At 39.0% G+C, this 19598-nt stretch overlaps 1 protein-coding gene across 1 annotated transcript in view; it reads left to right on the top strand.

The window, feature by feature from the left end:
- The window catches only part of TOMM70 (translocase of outer mitochondrial membrane 70), a 57456-nt gene extending 37858 nt beyond the window's left edge, over positions 1-19598 (top strand). Inside the window, exons 6-12 of the mRNA XM_002716612.6 lie at positions 3168-3375; positions 7541-7675; positions 11858-11965; positions 13192-13308; positions 14966-15063; positions 15917-16039; positions 17569-19598. Coding sequence (XP_002716658.2) covers positions 3168-3375; positions 7541-7675; positions 11858-11965; positions 13192-13308; positions 14966-15063; positions 15917-16039; positions 17569-17722 — 943 coding nt within the window. The 3' untranslated portion in view covers positions 17723-19598. The remainder of the gene's footprint in view (positions 1-3167; positions 3376-7540; positions 7676-11857; positions 11966-13191; positions 13309-14965; positions 15064-15916; positions 16040-17568) is intronic.

Here is a 19598-nt window from a genome sequence, read left to right as displayed (position 1 = left end):
GAATAAATGAGATTATACTTACTGCATTTTTAAAAATAGAAAAATGTGCTTTTTTTTCCTTTTTGAATTTATTTTAAAATGTATTTGAGAAGCAGAGAGACACAGAGCTCTATCCACTGGTTCATCCCCCCATATGCCCTCAAAAGGTTGGGATGTAGGGCTGTGGTCGTGAAGCCAGGAACTCAGTCCAGTTCTCCTTAATGCATGGCAGGGACCTAATTACTGCTGCCTCCTAGCATACACGTTGTCAGAAAGTTGGAATCCGAAGTTGGAGATGGGACCTAGGAGATGGAATGCAGACATCTTAAGAGCTAGGCTAAATGTCCACCCCAAGAAAGGTGTTTTTAAAGTCCTATTCCAGGCCAGCTGTCTGCTGTGGCCAGGGAATGCAGTGGAGGATGGCCTAAGTACTTGGGCCCTGCACCCCATGGGAGACCAGGATAAGTACCTGGCTCCTGCCATCGGATCAGCGCGGTGCGCCGGCCGCAGCGCGCCGGCCACGGCGGGCATTGGAGGGTGAACCAACGGCAAAGGAAGACCTTCCTCTCTGTCTCTCTCTCTCACTGTCCACTCTGCCTGTCAAAAAAAAAAAAAAAAAAAAAAAAAAAGTCCTATTTGAGGAAGTTTGTAGCTGTAAAGCTGTATAATTCTGCATACATTGCTACGACTTACATCAAAAAGTAATTTAAAAACTTGCCTTGGGTCCCTAAATCCCATTACGGTGGGTGGTAAAAAAGCCATCTTAAATCTTAGTGTTAAAGTGAAGATACAGATAGGATTAAATGTTTAAGTGATCATATAAATAGGATCAAGTGTCTGGTAATAATAATAGAATTCAAAAGGAGAGAATGTTCCAACGTGGGAAGCAGTCCACACGGCAGAATCATAAAATGACAATCACTCTAAAAAGCACTCTGACCTCAGAATCAGCCCTTAAGGCATTCTGGTCTGGCTGAAAAGCCCATGAGAGCATTTCAGGCATGGAAAGCCAAAACACTGTTGCAAAAAAAATGTCCTACATGAAGGATCTCTGTGAGTGAGACCCTAGTGGAAAGAAGTGGTCATCAAAGAAGGATGTACTTTTCTCTGAAGGGAGGAGAGAACTTGACTTTGCTTATGGCCCTGTATAAATACTGACAGAGTTTGTGGACTCAGTAAGCTTTCCTGGCCTAGGCAGCTCATGTCAGGAGCCTCAGGTGATCACTGATGTCATACATAAGAGTGTTAATTGTGAAATCAACAACAGGAGTCACTGTGCACTTACTTCCCATGCAGGACACCTGTCCTCAATGAGTTGTATTATGAGAATTAACTGTAAAACTTGTTCTCAAACAGTTTTGTGTATGTGTGTGTGTATGCAAATCGTTGAAATCTTAGTATAGAGTTTGTCGTCTTTGTATAGTTAATTGAAAATGAATCTTAATGGGGAATGAGAGAGGAGGAGGTGGAGTGGTGGGGGGCAGATATAGTGGGAAGAATCTCTGTATTCCTAAAGTTGTACTTATGAAATTTGTACTCATTAAATAAAAGATGTGGGTGCAGGAGCCCAAGCTCTTAGGCCTTCCTGCATTGCTTTTCCCAGGCCATTAGCAGAGAGCTGAATTGGAAGTGGAGCAGCCAGGACTCAAATCCACGCCCATATGGGATGTTGGAATTGCAGGGGTAGCTTTACCCACTGTGCCACAACACTGGCTCCTAACTTTGCTTTTTTCATTATATGTATATTATTCTAGGTGAAATAGTAGGTCTTCCATTTGAGAACTCTTCAGATAATTCCATCGCCAGTCTTGTACCTTTATATCCCAGTCTGTTTCCCACACAACAACCAGAATAATCTTCACAAAGCACAGCTCTGGTCAACCACTTGCCTTGGATTCTGTGACTCTAAACTCACTTTATTATTTTCTATTTTTTCTGTTCCTCTATTAGTTATTAAATAATTATTGAATGTTATCAATGTGCCACAGATGTGAAGGTGAATAAAATAGGGTCCTTAAAAAGTGTTGTAGATCAGTCTGTGTCTTTCATTATTTCATCTTTTCAGATATCATTTTTTTTAAACAATAAATATAAATTTCAAAAGTACAACTTTTGGGTTATAGCAGTTGTTCCCCCTCATAACCACCCTCCTACCCACAAACCATCCCATCTCCTACTCCCTCTCCCATCCCATTCTTCATTAAGATTCATTTTTTTTTTTTAAGATTTATTTATTTTACTTGATAGAGTTACACAGAGAGAGGAGAGGCAGAGAGAGAGAGAGAGAGGTCTTCCATCCGATGGTTCACTCCCCAATTGGCCGCAACGGCTGGAACTGCGCCAGTCTGAAGCCAGGAACCAGGAGCTTCTTACAGGTCTCCCACATGGCTGCAGGGGCCCACGGATTTGGACCATCTTCTACTGCTTTCCCAGGCTATAGCAAAGAGCTGGATTGGAAGAGGAGCAGCCAGGACTAGAACCGGTGCCCATATGGGATGCTGGCACTTCAGGCCAGGGCTTTAACCCGCTGTACCACACCGCCGGCCCCAAAGAATCATTTTTAATCATCTTTATATACAGAAGATCAACTTAGTATATCTAAGTAAAGATTTCAACAGTTTGTACCCACACAGATACACAAAGTATAATTTGCATAGTATAACACATTAAGGACAGAGATACTACATGGGGAGTAAGTGTACAGTAACTCCCGTTGTTGATTTAACAGTTGACACTCTTTTATTTATGACGTCAGTAATCACCCGAGGCTCTTGTCATGAGCTGCCAAGGCTATGGAAGCCTCTTGAGTTCACAGACTCTGACCTTATTTAGACAAGGCCATAATCAAAGTGGAAATTCTCTCCTCCCTTCAGAGAAAGTTTCCTCCTTCTTTGATGGCCTGTTGTTTCCTTTGGGATCTCACTCACAGAGATCAGATATCAGTTAACTTTGGGTTTCTGCTATTGACTCTGTTGTTTCCTTTTAAAACACTTCAAGGCATCAAGAAAATTCCAGTTTATGTCAAAAATCCTAATTGCTTAACCTCCGCCCCCAGTTTAAGTCCCACACTGGCTGATTAACTTGTTCAGGGGAAATGGACAGTAGCTTACTTGGGTGTTCAGTGTGGTAAGTTTTGGCATTTGATCTTTTCTTAGTAAATAATTTGCCATGTTTGCTTTTATTTTCAGTTCTGGATATTTAAAGGCCAAACAGTATATGGAAGAAGAAAATTATGATAAAATCATAAGTGAATGCTCTAAGGAGATAGATGCTGAAGGCAGATTTGCCGCAGAGGCGTTATTGCTGCGGGCCACTTTCTACCTGCTCATTGGCAATGCCAGTGCGGCCAAACCAGATTTAGATAAAGTCATCGGTTTGAAAGAAGCGAATGTGAAGGTACATTTTCTGACACATTGTATGTGTTCTTAGAATTGATGCTTTTGGATAACATTTTGCAGATTGTTTAACATTTCAACTGACATTCACCAATAGGCTATTTCATTTTGTTTTTTTAAAGATTCATTTATTTGTTTGAAAGGCAGAGTTGCGGAGAGAGGTGGAAAGAACGATCTTCCGTCCTCTGGTTCACTCCCCAAATGGGCACAACTACCAGGGCTTGTCCAGGCCAAAGCCAGGAGCCAGGAACTCCTTCTAGGTCTCCCAATGGGTAGCAGGGTCCCAAGTACTTCGGCCATCCTCCCCGGTACATTAGCAGTGGGCTGGATCCGAAGGGAAGCAGCCACCACTTGAACTGGTACCCCTATGGGATACCAGTGTTGCAGGTGGAGGCTTAACCTGCTGTACCACAATAATGATTTTATTTATTTTTTTTTATTTTTATTTATTTATTTTTTTTGACAGGCAGAGTGGACAGTGAGAGAGAAAGAGACAGAGAGAAAGGTCTTCCTTTTGCCGTTGGTTCACCCTCCAATGGCCACCGCGGCCGGCGCGCTGTGGCCAGCGCACCGCGCTGATCCGATGGCAGGAGCCAGGAGCCAGGAGCCAGGTGCTTTTCCTGGTCTCCCATGGGGTGCAGGGCCCAAGCACCTGGGCCATCCTCCACTGCACTCCCTGGCCACAGCAGAGAGCTGGCCTGGAAGAGGGGCAACCGGGACAGAATCCGGCACCCCGACTGGGACTAGAACCCGGTGTGCCGGCGCCGCTAGGCGGAGGATTAGCCTAGTGAGCCGCGGCGCCGGCCAATAATTTTATTTTTTTACAGTGTCTGGTAGTTTCAGCTTCCTCATTACAGCTATTGCCTAGGGTATTGGACTGTAATTGGGTAGTGGTAAAGGTGATATAGCAATGCTGTAGATGTTGTAGAACCTGATATAAAACATGTTTAATAAAATAAACACATTTAATATATTTATTAATATTCTTCTAATTATTTTATGATATATTGGGAAAGATTTTATATGAAGAGAAAAACAGCTTTTAAAAACATGGTACAGAAATATTGCAAAAGATTTTTGCAGTTGTGTGGTTGGAACAGCTTTTCATTTTCCAAGTGTTAACTATGTTATAATTTTCATAATTAAGATTTAAGGGGGTCTATTGAATTATGTGTGCCTTCTCAGTATATCGAAACAGAAGTTAGCCTCCAATAACTATATTCCTTCCTAGTTTGCTAACATATCTATTGCCTGTATCCTCATTAAGTGACCTTTGTACCTCTTTCACTTTCAAAGCAATCATTGCTATATTTGGGGGAGTATAATTGTTTTTAAGTCCTAAATATTTGTTAACCATTCCTTCAAAATAAGATTTTAAGATTGAAGTTAGGGGCCGGTGCCGTGGCTCACTAGGCTAATCCTCCACCTTCAGTTCCGGCACCCCAGGTTCTAGTCCCGGTTGGGGTGCCAGACTCTGTCCCGGTTGCTCCTCTTCCAGTCCAGCTCTCTGCTGTGGCCCGGGAAGGCAGTGGAGGATGGCCCAAGTGCTTGGGTTCTGCACCCACACGGGAGACCAGGAGGAAGCACCTGGCTCCTGGCTTCGGATCAGCGCAGCGCGCCGGCCACAATGCGTCGACTATAGCGGCCATTTGGGGGGTGAACCAACAGAAAAAGGAAGACCTTTGTCTCCATCTCTCTCACTCTCTCTCACAGTCTAACTCTGCCTGTCGGGGAAAAAAAAAAAAAAGATTAAAGTTAGGTTTGTAATACTATCTTTAATTTTTCCTGATGACTGCAAGTATTCGTTTGTTTTCATGTTTTTCTTATAAACATGGGGACATTCTTACTTGTTTCCTTATATTGTGTAGTATTGCTGTATATATGAGGTATTGCTTTGAATGAAAAAATTTTTTTAAGATTTATTTATTTAGGGACTGGCACTGTGACTCACTTGGTTAATCCTCCGCCTGCGGTGCCAGCATCCCGTATGGGCGCCGGGTTCTAGTCCTGGTTGCTCCTCTTCCAGTCCAGCTCTCTGCTGTGGCCCGGGAAGGCAGTGGAGGATGGTCCAAGTACTTGGGCCCCTGCACCCACATTAGAGACCAGGAAGAAGCACCTGGCTCCTGGCTTCAGATCAGCACAGCACCAGCGATGGTGGCCATTTGAGGGGGTGAACCAACGGAAGGAAGACCTTTCTCTCTGTCTTTCTCTCACTGTCTATAACTCTACCTGTCAAAAAAAAAAAAAAAATTATTTATTTATTTGAAAGGAGAGTTACAGAGAGAGAGGAGAGTAAGAGGTCTTCTATCACTGGTTCACTCGCCAAATGGCTGTAACAGCCAGGGCTGGGCCAGGCCAGAACCAGGAGCTTCTTCCAGGTTACCCATGGAGGTGCAGAGGAACAGGCACTTGGGCCATCTTCTGCTGCTTTTTCACACACATTATCAGAGAGCTGGATTAGAAGTGGAGCAGATGGACTCAAACTGGTGCCCATATGGGATACTGGTGTTGCAGGTGGTAGCTTAATTCATTAGGCAATAATGCTGGCCCCTTGAATAAAATTTTGAATATAATTATTTTCATGATCATGATTCAGTTTTAGCAAGTAGTAATGATACCCACTATCTGCATGTACAAATATTAACTCAAAATGAATCACAGTCCTAAATGTAAAAGCGACCTAATGTAAAGGAGACCTAAATGTAAAACTATTAACACTTTTATAAGAAAATAGAGGATTAAATATTCATTACTTGGGATTAGGCAGTAATTCCTGAGATATGACACCAAAAACATAAGTAACCAATTTAGAAAATACATACGTTGGATTTAATAAAATTATAAACTTCTGTGGTTGAAAGTGTCAACACCATCAGGATAGAGAAAACGCATCCCACAGAATGGGAGAAAATATTCACAAACCATTTATCTGATAAGAGGCTGGTATTTAGATTAAAAAAAAAAAAACACTTAAGAACTCAACAGTAAAAAGACCACCCAATTTAAAAATGAGCAAAGGATCTGAATAGACATTTCTCCAAAGAATATATAGAAATGACCAGTAATAACATGAAAAAGTGGCCTGCATCATTAGCCATTAAAGAAAAGTAAATAAAAACCACATGCATGGCTATATTAGAAAGACAGGCTATAAATAAAAAAGATGGGCAGTAGCAAATGTCTATGAGGATATGGAGAAATTGAAACATTCCAATTGGTGTTGTGAATGTAAAATTATAAGGTATCTTTGAAAATCAGTTTGGCATTACCTCATAAAGTTAAATAGAGTTATCATATAATTGACTAATTCTACTCCTAGATAAAGAGTTGAACACATATTTCAACACAGACTTTTTTAAAAGATTGATTTATTTATTTTAAAAGAGTTACAGATAGAGATCTTTCATCCGCTGGTTTATCCCCCTAGATAGCCAATGGCCAGGACTGAGCCAGGCCAAAGCCCAGAGCCTTGAGCTTCATCCAGATCTTCCAAGTGGGTGGCAGGGGACCAACACTTGAGCCATTTTCTGCTGGTTTTCCCAGGCCTTGAGCAGGGAGGTAGACGGGAAGTGGAGCAACCAGGACACAAACAATGCCCAGAGCTGTAGACAGCAGCTTTACCTGCTTCACCGCAGTGCTAGCCCTCAACACAAACTTTGTACATGAATGTTCATTGCAGCAGTATTCATGATAGCCAAAAAGTAGAATGTCCATTATATGATGAATGGATAAGTAAAATGTGGTATATCTGTACGATTGAATATTATTCAGCCATAAAAAGATAACGAAGTGCTGATACATGCTGTAACACAGATGAACCTTGAAAATGTGCTAAATCAAAGAAGCCACACACATTTTCATTTACGTGAAAGGTTCAAAATATACAAACCCACCGAAACAGAAAGGAGATGGTGGTTTTCTGCAGCTGTGAGGTAGGAGAGACTGGAGAGTGGTAATGTATAATTCCTTTTGGGGCAAGGAAAATGTTCTGGAATTAGGTAATGGTAATTGGTGTGCAGTTTAGTTACTATACTAAAAATGACAAGCATGAACCCTTTAAAAGAGTGAGTCTTAAGATATGTGAATCACATCAATAAAGCTATTATTTTAAAAACTAAATTGGAAGAAAAAAGAATGATTAACCTTCCCTTATTTTGGATATGTAGCTTCGAGCAAATGCCCTAATCAAAAGAGGCAGCATGTACATGCAGCAACAGCAGCCTCTGCTGTCTACCCAGGATTTTAATATGGCTGCTGACATTGATCCTCAGAATGCAGATGTTTATCACCACCGAGGACAGGTAAATCTGCTGGCTTACCTAGATTTCTCCTCTTTGGATTAAGCTGTTTGATGTTTGGCTTGAGAATTTCTTAAAAGTTTTCTTATTTCTACTTGTTGTGAACAAAGTATAATAGTGGCTTATAGTTTGGATTGACTTCTATTTAGTTCCATCTTGATCATCCTTAAAATTTTGGTGTTTACTTTTGGGGGAACAAAATGGTGGCTTGCCAGTTTGCTTCATTTTTCAAGTGCTCTCTTGGTCATTGGTTTTCAGTGAGTAATACATTAATGACATTAGGAAGCATTTTAGTTAATGCTAGAACCAACTGAATGTTTTTCCTGGGCTCCTTAAGTAAATAACAGCCTGGGCTGTATGAATAATGTCCTCAAAAAAGGGTCTTATAAAATTCAGTGTTTTTTTGTTGTTGTTTTTGTTTTTTTTTGTTGTGTTTTGTTTTGTTTGTTTGTTTGTTTTTGTTCTTTTTTGACAGGCAGAGTAGACAGTAAGAGAAAGAGACAGAGAGAAAAGTCTTCCTTTGCCGTTGGTTCACCCTCCAATGGCTGCCGCAGCCAGCGCGCTGCAGCCGGCGCACCACACTGATCCGATGGCAGGAGCCAGTGACTTATCCTGGTCTCCCATGGGGTGCAGGGCCCAAGTACTTGGGCCATCCTCCACTGCACTCCCTGGCCACAGCAGAGAGCTGGCCTGGAAGAGGGGCAACCGGGACAGAATCCGGCACCCCTAAAATTCAGTTTTGTAACAGGCATATAAGTTTTAGTAAACATATATAGTGAAGAAAATAGTTCCCAGTTACCACTTTATGTGGCAAAAAATACGACCTCATAAACGGTTTAACACGGCTTGTTGGAATATGTTAATACTGAAAAGTATGTGCTGTCCGGACTAGAGCAAAAGGGGTGAAGGTATTTTTGTATTGGAGCATTTTGCCTAATATTTGTTGGAAATGTGTTAAGAAGTATTGAAACAAAGTCTTGAAATTCTAGACATTTTGATGCTCACAGGTAGTGTCTTAAGATTAATTTGAAAGGTAATTAGCTGTTGTCTAACCTGCTTTGAAATTAGAAAAATAAGATATGTTTAGTTTCCTAGGAGAAAGGGTTTCTTGCTTAGTAGTAATAAAAAACTACAGTACAAAAATAGTGGGCATAGTCTTAAAAATTGGACACTGGTTACAAAAACAATCAAATACCTTGGAATAAACTTAACCAAGGACGTTAAGGATCTCTACGATGAAAATTACAAAACCTTAAAGAAAGAAATAGAAGAGGATACCAAAAAATGGAAAAATCTTCCATGCTCATGGATTGGAAGAATCAATATCATCAAAATGTCCATTCTCCCAAAAGCAATTTACAGATTCAATGCAATACCAATCAAGATACCAAAGACCTTCTTCTCAGATATGGAAAAAATGGTGCTGAAATTCATATGGAGACACAGGAGACCTTGAATAGCTAAAACAATCTTGTACAACAAAAACAAAGCCGGAGGCATCACAATACCAGATTTCAGGACATACTACAGGACAGTTGTTATCTAAACAGCATGGTACTGGTACAGAAACAGATGGATAGACCAATGGAACAGAATAGAAACACCAGAAATCAATCCAAACATCTACAGCCAACTTTTATTTGATCAAGGATCTAAAACCAATCCCTGGAGTAAGGACAGTCTATTCAATAAATGGTGCTGGGAAAACTGGATTTCCACGTGCAGAATCATGAAGCAAGACCCCTACCTTTCACCTTACACAAAAATCCACTCAACATGGATTAAAGACTTAAATCTACGACCTGACACCATCAAATTATTAGAGAGCATTGGAGAAACCATGCAAGATATTGGTACCGGCAAAGACTTCCTAGAAAAGACCCTGGAGGCGCAGGCAGTCAAAGCCAAAATTAACTATTGGGATTGCATCAAATTGAGAAGTTTCTGTACTGTAAAAGAAACAATCAGAGTGAAGAGGCAACCAACAGAATGGGAAAAAATATTTGCAAACTACGCAACTGATAAAGGGTTGATAACCAGAATCTACAAAGAAATCAAGAAACTCCACAACATCAAAACAAACAACCCACTTAAGAGATGGGCCAAGGACCTCAATAGACATTTTTCAAAAGAGGAAATCCAAAGGGCCAACAGACACATGAAAAAATGTTCAAGATCACTAGCAATCAGGGAAATGCAAACCAAAACCACAATGAGGTTTCACCTCACCCTGGTTAGAATGGCTCACATTCAGAAATCTACCAACAACAGATGCTGGTGAGGATGTGGGGTAAAAGGGACACTAACCCACTGTTGGTGGGAATGCAAACTGGTTAAGCCACTATGGAAGTCAGCCTGGAGATTCCTCAGAAACCTGAATATAACCCTACCATTCAACCCAGCCATCACACTCCTTGGAATTTACCCAAAGGAAATTAAACTGGCCAACAAAAAAGCTGTCTGCACCCTAATGTTTATTGCAGCTCAATTCACAATAGCTAAGACCTGGAACAAACACAAATGCCCATCAACAGTAGGCTGGATAAAGAAATTATGGGACATGTACTCTATAGAATACTATACAGCCATCAAAAACAACGAAATCCGGTCATTTGCAACAAGATGGAGGAATCTGGAAAACATCATTCTGAGTGAATTAAGCCAGTCCCAAAGGGACAAATATCATATGTTCTCCCTGATTGGTGACAACTAACTGAGCACCAAAGGGGAAACCTTTTGAAGTGAAATGGACACTATGAGAAACAGTGACTTGATCAGCTCTTGTCCTGACTGTTGATGTACAATGTAATACTTTATCCATTTTAGTATTTTTTCTTTGTTTTGTTCTAGTACTATTGGTTGAACTCTGTAATTAACACACAGTTATTCTTAGGTGTTTAAATGTAACTGAAAAGTGGTCCCTGTTAAATATAAGAGTGGGAATAAGAGAGGGAGGACATGCTCAATCGGACTTGCCCCAAATGGTGGAGTTAGAAACGTGCCAGGGGATCCCAATACAATCCCATCAAGGTGGCATGTACCAATGCCATCTCACTAGTCCAAGTGATCAATTTCAGTTCACAATTGATCACACTGATAGGTCTAAGAGTCAAAGGGATCATACAAACAAGACTAGTGTCTGCTAATACTGACTGATAGAATAAAAAAGGGAGAGAACGATCCAACATGTGAAGCGGGATACACAGCAGACTCATAGAATGGCAGATGTCCTAAATAGCACTCTGGCCTCAGAATCAGCCCTTAAGGCATTCAGATATGGCTGAAGAGCCCATGAGAGTATTTTAGGCATGGAAAGCCAAGACACCCTGGAGGGAAAAAAAAAAAAAGAAGACGAAAATGAAAGATCTCTGCGAGTGAGATCCCACTGGAAAGAATGGGCCATCAAAGAAGGAGGTACCTTTCTCTGAAGGGAAGAGAGAACTTCCACTTTGACTATGACCCTGTCGGAATAAGATTGAAGTCGGCGAACTCAAAAGGCTTCCATAGCCTTGGCAACTCATGACTAGAGCCTAGGGAGATTACTGACACCATAAACAAGAGTGTCAAATTGTTAAGTCAACAACAGGAGTCACTGTGCACTTACTCCTCATGTGGGATCTGTCCTTAATGTGTTGTCCAATGTGAAGTAATGCTATAACTGGTACTGAAACAGTATTTTACACTTTGTGTTTCTGTGTGGGTGCAAACTGATGAAATCTTTACTTAATATATACTGAATTGATCTTCTGTATATAAAGAGAATCGAAAATGAATCCTCATGTGAATGGAAGGGGAGAGGGAGTGGGAGATGGGAGGGGTGTGAGTGGGAGGGAAATTATTGGGGGGGGAGCCATTGTAATCCATTAATTGTACTTTGGAAATTTATATTTACTAAATAAAAAAATAAAAAAACTTTTCAAAGATTTATATACTTGTATCAAAAAGACACAGGAACATGTTTAAAATAACCATCACTAGCTAAAGCTGTAACATTAAAAATTATAATAAATCCTCCAGTAAAAAAAAATTGGACACTTGTATAGATTTTAGAATCTTTCCTTCAAAATTACTAGATTTTCTGGTGTATTGTTTATAGAAAGTAATTCTATATGGGATAATTGTTATATCCTGTTCATTATGCTGAACTGTGATAATGAGACATGGTATGTACTTATTTTTCCTTAGCTGAAAATACTGCTTGATCAAGTTGAAGAAGCAGTGGCAGATTTCGATGAATGTATTAGGTTAAGACCCGAGTCTGCTCTGGCACAGGCTCAGAAGTGTTTTGCACTGGTAGGTGTTGTTTTCTTGTGTAATTTCCTAAACTTCCTCTTTATTTCCCAGGGTCAGTAAAAAATATTTCATGTCTATAAAACTATTAACAAGGGTTCCTCTAAAAGTTTGTGGAAAATGGAATTAAGGGGTGAATCTTTGGCTTAATAATTACAGCACATCCCACATTAGAGTCTTGGTTTGAGTTAGAGCTCTGCTTCTGATCTAGCTTCTTGCTAATGGGCATCCTAGGAGGCAGTAGGTGATGTTTCAACGCACTGGTTCTGTACCACCCCCATGGGAGACCCAGGTGGAGTTCTGGGCTCTTGGCTTCAACTTGGCCTACCGCCCCAGCTGTTTTGAACATTTTGGGGAATGAACTAGAAGATGGAAGATCTCCATTTTTTTTTCCTTGTAAATAAAGTGAAAATAAATTCAGAAACTAAGTGTTTAAAAAAATGAAATTAAAAGGTAAATTTATTTTGGTGAATAAAGATAAAGGCTTACTAATTAAATGATAAGGATGGAATGTGCTACCTTGGGAATTATTGAGCAGCTGTTGCTGGGATTGTGTTGGCAGAGACTCCATGTGTATTGTACAGATCATAATGTACATTTTCCATAACTTTGGGAAGCACCCCTGTATTTTTTCCCTGAAGGATGACTACAATGGGGAAGAACGTACAGACATGTAGGTTAATTGATATACAGCACCTATTCTGGATATTTGAGTTGATCTTGATATCTGTCATTTTTATCTTTGTATGCTCCCCTAAATAGAACTCGTCTCCTTGCTTCACTATCATAAACCAATGTGAAGAACAAAAGCATTTTGAGGAAATAGTCTCATGATACTAGTCACTGTTCTCTCACCTCGCCATTATAGAAGTCTTTCTTAATATTCAGAAATATCAAGCTAAAAAGATAAAATAAATCCATTTCTAGTAAAATTAGATACTTTATAGAAATTGAGTTACAAACAAATACATTTCTATTATAGATGGAAGAATGATTTTTTAAATATTTAATAGATTTAACATTCCTCTATTTGTGTGCACAAGTCCTAGTCCTACACAGGCATTGATAAGATATTTCCTTGGAACTTTTTGTATGCAACAAATTATGTTAACAGATCACCTACTTTACTGGAGATATTTATGTAATTTTGTGGGTCTTTTGTAATATGTTAACATTCCATGAATTTTTGAGTTATTGATTTGACAAGTTTGTTTTAATTTTTAAAATAGTATCGCCAGGCCTATACGGGAAACAATTCTTCACAAATTCAAGCAGCTATGAAAGGTTTTGAAGAGGTCATAAAGAAATTTTCAAGGTGTGCTGAAGGCTATGCATTATATGCCCAGGTAAATGTGATTTGAAAAGAACAGTATTTGTATGCTGCATCCTAGTGCTGCCATGGTCACAGCTGCTATGAAGCAGGTGACTTGGTTCCTGCTTTGATTCTCATGGCCCCAGGACAGTCTTGAATTACCTCAGGAGAGGATTCTATGGCTTAGGTAAACTTGTTTGGATTGGATGGTACAATAATCCCCTTAAGAAAATTTACTATGTAACTGATAGGGAGAATGTCCGTGGAAAAGGTTTTCTTTCGGTTTAGTCACTGTCTTCTTAAATGGTTAGACAAATTGTAACAACTTATTTTCTCTTTAATTTGTTTAAAATTCTTGAAGCTTTCTTGGTTTAAGATTTAAGTATTTTCTTCATGTTATCTTGGGTCAGATTATCAAAAAAATTTTTCACAAGGATGTTGAGGGTTTTTTGTTTTGAGGGAGGGACTTTAAGATCTATTTATGTTGGATCTATTCTTTTTTTTTTTTTTAACTTTAATTTAAAGTACAGCTTATGGACTACATTGGCTCCCCACCCCCGCCATGACTTCCCTCCCACCCGCAACCCTCCCCTTTCCCGCTCTTTCTCCCCTTCCATTCATATCAAGATTCATTTTCAATTTTCTATATATACAGAAGATTGGATCTATTCTTTACAGTAAGTTGGTCCTGCACATTAATTCTGGGTTAGGAAACCCAACCCTGTTCAGTCTTTGTTCTTTACAATTTCTTGAAAGAAATATTCTTTATATTTAATAATAAAAATGGAACATTTGTTGCTGACTATATGCTCCTTTTAATTATAAAAGTATGTACTAATATTAAAATTTTATAAAATGTATCAGTTAAAATAAGACACATGTACATTTTAACCATATGACATTTATATTGAATAGGTTTATACTTAATTAGTAAACTAAAAGTGACAACACCATCCTTGTTGTCATGTCATGTAGGGCTTTTTGGTGCAGATTTCTAAAAGCAGCTAAGAGAACAAAGGCCACTGAATAACTTCCAAACAACAACAACAAAATAATAGGAGCAACTCTTTGACAGAGCTTTCTTTATTGTGTATTTCCCTGTCAGTGTATAGCTTCAAAGTAGGCTTGGCTTGCACACATTACATATACATACACAGACATATGTACAATCATATAGTGTAACTTTGCTGTAATGCTCAAAGCTTGGGTTTAGATCCTGGCCAGCTCTCAATTACAACTTGAGTGTGCTCTGGTATCCATTGAACCAAGCCTTCTATTTTAGCCATAGGATTGGCTGTAAAATAGTTGATTATAGCTACATTTTAAAAAATTAACCATTTTTAAAGAATGACTAATAATAGCACAAACACCTTAACTTATCCTTTTAAATGAACATTGCCCTTAAAGTAATTCCCTTAGGATTTACTAGGATACATTTTAAGTGTCCTGAGTGTATCTGTTGAGACTCACTGTGTTTACCAGATTGTCTGCTATTATATGTAACTACTTCTAAAGGTTTTATCATGGTGCCACCTAAACTGCCAATAATGTAAAATTTAAATGCTTTTGTATTCCAAAAATACCATTTGGTAATGAATGGATAAATGAAGGAAATTTTAATAATTAATAAGCAATATACTTTTAACTGCTTAGATTGACAGTTAATATAACTGAAGCATCTCTCCATGTAGGCATTAACAGATCAACAGCAGTTTGGTAAAGCTGATGAAATGTATGACAAATGTATTGAGTTGGAACCAGATAATGCTACAACATATGTTCATAAAGGGTAGGTAATTTTATGGTTCTGTTTGTTCCGATAATATACTAAATTTCACGCATAGTAATAAAATGGATTTCATTGGAGAAAGGGTACTGTGGTAGAGAAGTACCGTGAATTAACTGACCAAAAATAAGAGATGCAAGATAGTAATAGAGCTTATGACATCATCCTGCTTATTAATAATCTTCAATATTAATAATCCTGTGGGTTCTTGCCATTTATTCAGAGAAATTGAATTCTGAATACTGGCTCAAATAGACCAGACAACATGGTAAGTTTTTAAGGATTTTATTCAGTGAGAGAAATGCACAGGAAAATGAGGACTTTTATTAGGGGAGAAAGAAGTCTAGAAGCTAAGTTAGGTCCATACCAGGCAGAGAGCAGGCCAGGAGCCACGTGGAACAAGCATACAGGCAGGAAAGCAAAGGCAGAGGGGAGGCCATAAGGCCTCCGGGCTCAGTGCAACAAGAGTGTGCAACCAAAAGGGGGTGAGAGGCACGTGCTCCAGGCCTTTTATTTACTCCCAAAGGGGAGTGATTCACAGTATGATTGGCAGGTGGGCATCAGATCTGGTGAGATCAGATAGGGGCATGAGATCACACAGGGGGTGTGGTCTCCAGCTTACAAATCTAATCAATTGATCCTGTCTGTCTGCCTATATCACTTAGATCATTGGACATTTTTTATAAGGAAGGTGGACTACAAAACCAATATAAGTTGGAAAAAAACACATTTTGATGCTGATTATGTACTGCTTTAGTTAAATTATAAATTCACTAATGCAGAAATTTAGTTATATAGTTATATTCCTTTTAATACTGGGCCATGGTCACATCTGACTGCCTTTTTGTATTTGCAGTTTACTTCAGCTTCAGTGGAAACAAGATCTGGATAAGGGATTGGAGCTTATCAGCAAGGCTATTGAAATTGACAATAAATGTGATTTTGCATATGAAACCATGGGAACCATTGAAGTGCAAAGGTAACTTGTAGAGTTTGTTCTTAGAAAATTTATGGCAGCTCTACTGGCATTTATCTTTTCATTCTTCTCATTACAATAGACATTAAATTTCTGAAGTCTGTTATGTCTTGAGGCAAGCTTATCTTAAAATATACAACTTTGATTTGCTTCCATTCTTTTATTTCACATTAAAAGTGTTACTTGTACAAGTTGGTAAGTCAAGCATATGCATTAGAAAGGGAAACTAGGTCTTTTTCTGATATCTGTTTTTTCCTCTTCACCTGTATTACTTCTATTGGAGAAAAAGTCTGTTTGGAGTTACCTAAAATAGTTAGCTCTCTATAACTTTATAAAGCCTAGCCACTTAGACTGTAAGAGGAAAATTTAGTTTTACTAGTTAAGTATTTTCATCTAGTTTGTTTCCATTCAAAAAAACAGATTGTATTTAACAGCTATTGTAACAGTATCTGGGACTTGAAAGATGCCCACTAAGGTATGAGTATGATTGTGGTATAAATAAACGTATATTCATCTGACTAAGCATAGAAATGACAGTAGAACTGTGGGAACACTGGCCAGCTAATTCCCCAGAGAGGGAAAGGGAAATTTTTCATGAGGAAATGGTATTTGAAGCCTGGCGCCGCAGCTCACTAGGCTAATCCTCCGCCTTGCGGCGCCGGCACACCAGATTCTAGTCCCAGTCGGGGCACTGGATTCTGTCCCGGTTGCCCCTCTTCCATGCCAGCTCTCTGCTATGGCCAGGGAGTGCAGTGGAGGATGGCCCAAGTACTTGGGCTCTGCACCCCATGGGAGACCAGGAGAAGTACCTGGCTCCTGCCATCGGATCAGTGCGGTGCGCCGGCCACAGCGCACTGGCCGCGGCGGCCGTTGGAGGGTGAACCAACGGCAAAGCAAGACCTTTCTCTCTGTCTCTCTCTCTCACTGTCCACTCTGCCTGTCAAAAAAAAAAAAAAAAAAAAAAAAAAGAAAATGGTATTTGAACTGGGTCTTAGGTAAGTAAAGAGATTTGACCAGAATCTGGCAAAGAGGCAGTAAATAAATAATCAGAGGATTATATGCAGGGATGAATATGTGGCACAGTCAAGGAACTCAGACCCATGTGACTTAAATAGTGGTGCATGGGGCTGGGGATGTGGGAAGGAATGAGATGGAAAGAAGGAGAGAAGGTAAGGTCATTGAATGCCATTAGTGTTCTCTGAGGCTGTGTCACTGCTTTCTAAAGGAGCCTGCTGTTAAAGTAGAAATATAGAATTTAGGAACTAGATAGCTGATTTTAAATAGCCTGTTTAATTTCCCTATCTCAGTGTTCTTATCTATAAACAAGGAATACAAGAGGTGTAATGTAAGCATGTAGTATTTGTAACAATAGTTAACATTCATTGAGTGCTTTCATTGTGCTGGACACTTATTATAAAAGAAGCATTTCATTATAGTTGTTGAAAGTTGGTCAGATTTTCTCTAGTACAAACTTCATTGGATATTGTGAAGTGCTGTGAAACCTGAAATTTCAAAAATGTTTCTTCTTTCAGAGGAAACATGGAGAAAGCCATTGACATGTTCAACAAAGCTATTAACCTGGCCAAATCAGAAATGGAAATGGCACATCTCTATTCACTCTGTGATGCTGCCCATGCCCAGACAGAAGTTGCAAAGAAATATGGATTAAAACCACCAACATTATAAAGCAAGGGGAAAGAAGACTGACCCTCTTTTTAAAAGAAGTTTACCCTGTCTTCAACTGAACCCTAAAGACACTCGTGAACTTTGTTCAATGGTGGAACTTAACATTTCTGTTTGTGGTATTGTCATACGTTACATCTGTTTCATGTTTAGATGTTGTGGGCGTGGCTGTTGAAGAAAGTTTGCGGTGTTGCAGCTTTTATTTCCTGCGCAACAGAAGCTTAGACCTGTTAAAGGGATACTCAAATAAAGTTGCAAAGAGTACAAGTGATAAGTGGCCATGCAAATAAAAACTTTGATTTGTTGATTTGTTTTTTTTTTTAATGGGGGCTGGTGGGTTGATTATGTTCTGAATGATTTTATGTGTGTGTGTAATATATGAGTATTTTACAGTATGTTGGTTCTTAAATTAACATTATAAGTGCTGTAAAATAGATTTTTTTCATATTCAGTTACTCCTTTTTAGTTTATGTTCTGAAGGAAATAAAGCTTAAATGGGTATTACAGTAAAGCTGAGAGACCCTTTAAACCATTGTCAGCATGCACTATGCCTCTGATTCTGTAGAACTTCAGAAGCTTAAAGTCTACAACAGCTGGTTTTCATATAGTAAATTATGCAAAAGCAAAACATTCTGATACGTGTATCAGAAGACCTGAGTGATCAACAGGGCAGTGGACCGGACAAGCAGGTAAGATGAAAAGCAAGTGTGTTCATAATTGCCTGTGGCTATTTTCTATAATAGGTACCATTATTTAATAGAGCACTTTTAAAAGAAAGTGCAGGTTGCTAGCGTGTGTGACCCAAATAAAGATGGAGTAAGTGTGATATATAGGACTATTCAGTTAGCTTCAATTTCTAGTGAAGAAATGGTAGCTTAAAGATTCAAAGGGTATGAAAGTCTTCGAGCCCAAGCACAGTGTTTCCTGAAATGACAAAAGTTCAGTGCTTCAGCTGTGGCTAGCTACCTGAGCTTGAAGAATTTTGAAGCTGAGGACATGTAGAGTGCTTTTTAGTGTTTAGCTAAACTTGATCTCTAAGGGCTAACTGCCTATATGTAGGTCTTCACTAGGGATACTGACAGCTGATTGTTTCCTTTTGTTCATTTTTTTCTTTACTCTACCACCTTACTAGAAATCACTTTAAGGTTTCTTTCCAGCTGTTACTTTTATATCTGGTCCTTAAGTCTACAGAATATGCTGGGCTTTTCTGGGTGGGCAGGGGTTGTGTTCTTAATGGGATCTGAGAAGTTGAAGTCTGAATATAAGAGAGCAAGGCTTCAGTTATACTTTTCTGGAAATGAAAATCTAATTATAGTTTACATTAATGGGAGTAAAGGAGCATTTTACCCTCTTTACAAGGGTGCTTTATCCTGTTGAAACCAAAAAGAATTTGTTGTCAAATGCTATCTTTTTAGAAACTATTAGCAATGACTCTTTTCCAAAGTCAGTCTTTGGAAAATACTGAGGAAGCCCCTAACTCATCAGTTGGGACAGTCAACGTAATTTAAAATGATTTTGATAATGGAAAGTTTGAGAGGTGTGCATTTTGTCCTTAAATTATGCACCTGTTATAACTCTTGAATACAGAAATGTTCTACATCTCTGAATGACCTCTGGCTTTTAAAAAGTTTTTATTTGCATGGCTGTATTTACATTAACACATTTTCTTCTACTCTTCTCCCATCTTTCTCCTTGGGGTTGGGTAGAAAAACACAAAAGAAACTGAAGCATGTGCCATTCAATACTGTCATTCCAAATTCTCAAAGACCATTGCCTGTTGTGAAAATATATGAAACTGCACTGAAAGCTGCATCTGTCTGTACCTTCTCTTTTGTAAATGACCTCACCTGTAAATTCACCAAATAAATATTACATTCAA

Source organism: Oryctolagus cuniculus, chromosome 4, assembly GCF_051225735.1.
Source record: "Oryctolagus cuniculus isolate XC-2025 breed Fujian yellow rabbit chromosome 4, ASM5122573v1, whole genome shotgun sequence".
NCBI lineage: Eukaryota > Metazoa > Chordata > Mammalia > Lagomorpha > Leporidae > Oryctolagus > Oryctolagus cuniculus.
Note: the sequence above shows the minus strand (reverse complement) of the source record. Positions and strands in the feature narration are given on the sequence as shown.